This window comes from Colobus angolensis, unplaced genomic scaffold (assembly GCF_000951035.1).
Source record: "Colobus angolensis palliatus isolate OR3802 unplaced genomic scaffold, Cang.pa_1.0 Scaffold439, whole genome shotgun sequence".
Taxonomy (NCBI): domain Eukaryota; kingdom Metazoa; phylum Chordata; class Mammalia; order Primates; family Cercopithecidae; genus Colobus; species Colobus angolensis.
In genome coordinates, this window is record NW_012117810.1 from 1,543,751 (window position 1) to 1,547,552 (window position 3,802).

A 3,802-nucleotide genomic window follows, 5' to 3' on the forward strand; every position below is an offset into this window, starting at 1 on the left:
TAGGGAAGAGAAGTCGGAGGTCAGGGGGTGGGGGGAAGAGGTGACTGGTGGCTGAGAGGCCATGGCTAGGAAACAGAGAAAGGAATAAACTAGGGAGGGCCGGTAAGATTGATAGGAATTTATGTAGGAAATGAGAGTGCAAACAGGAAGGGCTTAATTAGAGCTGTGATTGTCTGGAAGGAATAAAAGGGGAGATTTGGCAGCTCCTGGAACCTGGGGAAAGTAGTTGTCTGGGTAAATGGTAAGTGTATTTCCCACAGGGTCAGAGCAGGCTTTGATCTTTAGGAGAAGACAAATTCCTTTCCATCTTGCTGAAGCCAAAGGCTTAAATGGTCAAACGTGTGTCATAGGTAGGTGCAAAGGGAAGGAAATATAATACACCCTCATGGCCAAGTGCCCTGGGCTTGGATCACTGTGTCCTTGGCCAAGTTAACCAACTTCTTTAAGCTTCCAATGATTCATGTACAAAAAAGATACAAAAATGCCCTTCACATGTGGTTCTCCCAGAAAGCGCTTGGCACAGGGCCTGGTACATAAACAAATTCAGTAAGGGTTAACTATTTTCATAATTACAGTTAGTCTGCATTGCTAGAAGCACATTACTCAAATGAGGATATGGACTGGTCAGATGATAGCGGAAACGGTGTTCAGATCTAGGGGTCCCCACCTTGTAAGAACAACACTAATCACCTCTAGCCTGCCCAGGGGACAGTGACCCAGAGAATTAGGAAACCTTGAAAAATGAAGAAATATGAAATACTAATAAAAATTAAGAAAACCCACAAGCGTTTAACCCAGATAATATTTGGGGACATGAGGGGGTTATGTGAAGAGAAAACAATGTTCCATTTAACTTTAGGAAATGGCGGTGTTATTAAAGATTTTGGAGGCATTAGTCATCATCCTTTGGTCAAGTTTATTAACCTCTCCAGTGCTTCTGTTTTTTCATCCATAAAATGGGATTCATTAGATCACCTACCTTATAAGAGTACTGTGGCAATTAAATGAGTATGTGTTAAGTGCTTAGAAGACCATCTGGCACATAATAAATGCTCAGTAAGTCCTGAGGAGCAACTGGATTGACAGGAGAAGTGGGGGTTGACTGTTGGTGCTGGTTATTATTATTACTATAATTATTACCCTAGGTAAGTTTTTAATAGTTCCAGCAATGAAAAAATGAGAATAGCCTCCTGTGCAGCAGTAATTCCCTCTCACTGGAACAGTTCAAAAAGTCGCTGGTAACTACCAGTCAGTCATTAGAGAGCAGACTCCTCGTCCTGGGAGAAAGCCGATTTGTCATCTCTTAAACCCCAGGGCATCCAGCGTGAAGGAGGTGGAACTAGGCCGGCCCGCGGGGAGCCAGGGGCAGGCGCTAGTGACGCAATGACTGCAACACGCCGCCAGGGTGCAGCAGAGCCCGACCCCGGGTTGCCCCACCCGCAGCAAACAATTCCTAACTCGCTTCAGGTCTTCCTTCTTAGCTGAGTGGGTTGAACCACGCGGAAGTAACCCCGCCCATTATGATGATCCAGCCAATCACCGCGTGACCTGCTCGGGCGGGGCGGTATCGTGTCGCTTCCCTCGGTAGCTCAGAGCCTGGGTTCCTCGTTCCAGCCCCGCCCCAGGCTCTGGGCCAATCCCCACGGCAGGGCAGAGCGTCCCAGAGGGCGGCGCCCCGCAAACCACGTGGCCTGGGAGGCGCCGAGGCCAGGTAGGTGGTGGGTTAACCAGCTCGGAGCGGGCGAGGAGACGGGTGGGAGGAGCGGGGCTGGCCAGCCTCGTCCCCCATGACCCGCTGTCCTGTGCCCTCTCCCAGCGATGGGCGTGCAGCCCCCCAACTTCTCCTGGGTGCTCCCGGGCCGGCTGGCGGGGCTGGCGCTGCCGCGGCTCCCCGCCCACTACCAGTTCCTGTTGGACCTGGGCGTGCGGCACCTGGTGTCCCTGACGGAGCGCGGGCCCCCTCACAGCGACAGCTGCCCCGGCCTCACCCTGCACCGTCTGCGCATCCCCGACTTCTGCCCGCCGGCCCCCGACCAGATCGACCGCTTCGTGCAGATCGTGGACGAGGCTAACGCACGGGGAGAGGTCAGCGGGCGGGGTCAGCGCAGGGAGGGAGGGGCCTAGAAGGTCATCCGGGGACGCGGGCGGAGCTGGGGAGACCCGGCCTGGAATAACTTTACTGGGCTCGGGGAGGTACTGGGGGCAGACAGTAGGGCCGGGAGACTGGGAAGCCAGTGCGGGGGAGGGGGGCGCTAAACGGAAGGAACTAAAGAGACGGTGAAGCAGTGCGAACTGGGCTTGAGGAGAGGCAGTGAAAACCAGCTAATACTGTGAGTTGAGAAAGAGAAGGGTGTGGACAGACACCTGAGAGAGGTGGGGGTTGAAGTCAGGTGGAGCATGTTTACCGTTTTTTAGAGTAAAGCTGCCCAAATATAACGGAACGTAAGTGGCTCCATGTAATGTTAATTTTTCTAGCAACCGCATTCTTAAAAAGCAAGGAAGCAGATAAAATTAATTTTGGGGATCTTAATGAGATATTTTCATTCTTTTTTCCACTACCTCTTCATACCCTGTTGCGTTTTTCACACTACATCTCAATTGGGACTAGCCACATTTCAAGTACACAGTAGCCACAGTAGCAGTGGCGAGTGGTTTCTGTATTGAACACCACAGGTGGAGGGCTGTGCGGAGGCGGGCAGCTCTTGAACCAGCCACTGCAGAGGCCTCCTAGCCACCCAGTGCAGGGACAGCCCTCCCTGACTTTGCTGCAGAGGACCTGGCACAGAAGAAGGAGCTGTGGGGAAAACCAAGTGAGGGGCAGGAGACAGTTGGGGCTGGAGGAGTTGGGCACCACCCATCGAGCTCCCTCTTCGTAGGCTGTGGGAGTGCACTGTGCCCTGGGCTTTGGCCGCACTGGCACCATGCTGGCCTGTTACCTGGTAAAGGAGCGGGGCTTGGCTGCAGGAGATGCCATTGCTGAAATCCGACGACTACGACCCGGCTCCATCGAGACCTATGAGCAGGAGAAAGCAGTCTTCCAGTTCTACCAGCGAACGAAATAAGGGGCCTCAGTACCCTTCTCCCGGACCCTCACTCCCCTGCCCCATGTTGTCGATGGGGTCAGAGATGAAGGGAAGTGGACTAAAGTATTAAACCCTCTAGCTCCCGTTGGCTCAAGACACTGAAGTAGCCCAGCCCTGCAGGCAGGTCTTGATTGAAGGGGAGGCTTGTACTTTTTTGTTGAATAAATGAGTTGTACAAACCAGGGCACGTTGCATGGTACTTTATAAAGCATTCCCACACATCAACTTATTTCAGCCTCACTGTAGCCCTGTGATACAGGAAAGGCAGATGGGCCATCTCTGTTCTTTGGATGAGGTGGCCAAAGCTCAGAGAGGCCCATCATCACACTTCTAGAAAGCAGAAGGATGGGCCAAAACAGCAACACACGTCTTCAGTCCCTTGAAGATGCTGAAATACTATGTATCTGTTCCCTGACAATATTTGATGTGTTTTCTGGGGGAGCTAGTCAATGAAAAGGATTCAGGTCCGGAGTAGCCTGGCCTCCTGGCATTCCCAGGTCTCTGATGCTCACAGGCCAGGAGGCCCCTCCGTGTAGGTCCACCTGCTGCACACGTGTCACCCTTGTTTCTCTGGGGGTAGAGACAGCCTGGATGTCACACAGATAACCACCATCTCCACCTCCTCAGGGCTGGGCGTCTCTTACCAATCTCAGGTGCTGAAGCTAATCTGCGCTTTCTGGCCCATTCTGCTACCCCACAATCTCAGGCCAAAGGACCTA

At 52.8% G+C, this 3,802-nt stretch overlaps 1 protein-coding gene across 2 annotated transcripts; it reads left to right on the forward strand.

Annotated features, from left to right (window-relative positions):
- Positions 1 to 1,657: 1,657 nt before the first annotated feature.
- Positions 1,658 to 3,267, forward strand: DUSP23 (dual specificity phosphatase 23). 2 transcript variants are annotated; one of them, XM_011957190.1, is made up of 3 exons: positions 1,658 to 1,718; positions 1,817 to 2,085; positions 2,877 to 3,267. In XM_011957190.1, the coding sequence occupies exons 2-3, from the start codon at positions 1,819 to 1,821 to the stop codon at positions 3,060 to 3,062; spliced, it is 453 nt and encodes a 150-aa protein (XP_011812580.1). In that variant the 5' UTR covers positions 1,658 to 1,718; positions 1,817 to 1,818; the 3' UTR covers positions 3,063 to 3,267. The 2 variants fall into 2 exon arrangements, with proteins under 2 accessions (XP_011812580.1, XP_011812579.1); XM_011957189.1 differs by having other exon boundaries at positions 1,675 to 1,711.
- The last annotated feature ends 535 nt before the right edge of the window (positions 3,268 to 3,802 follow it).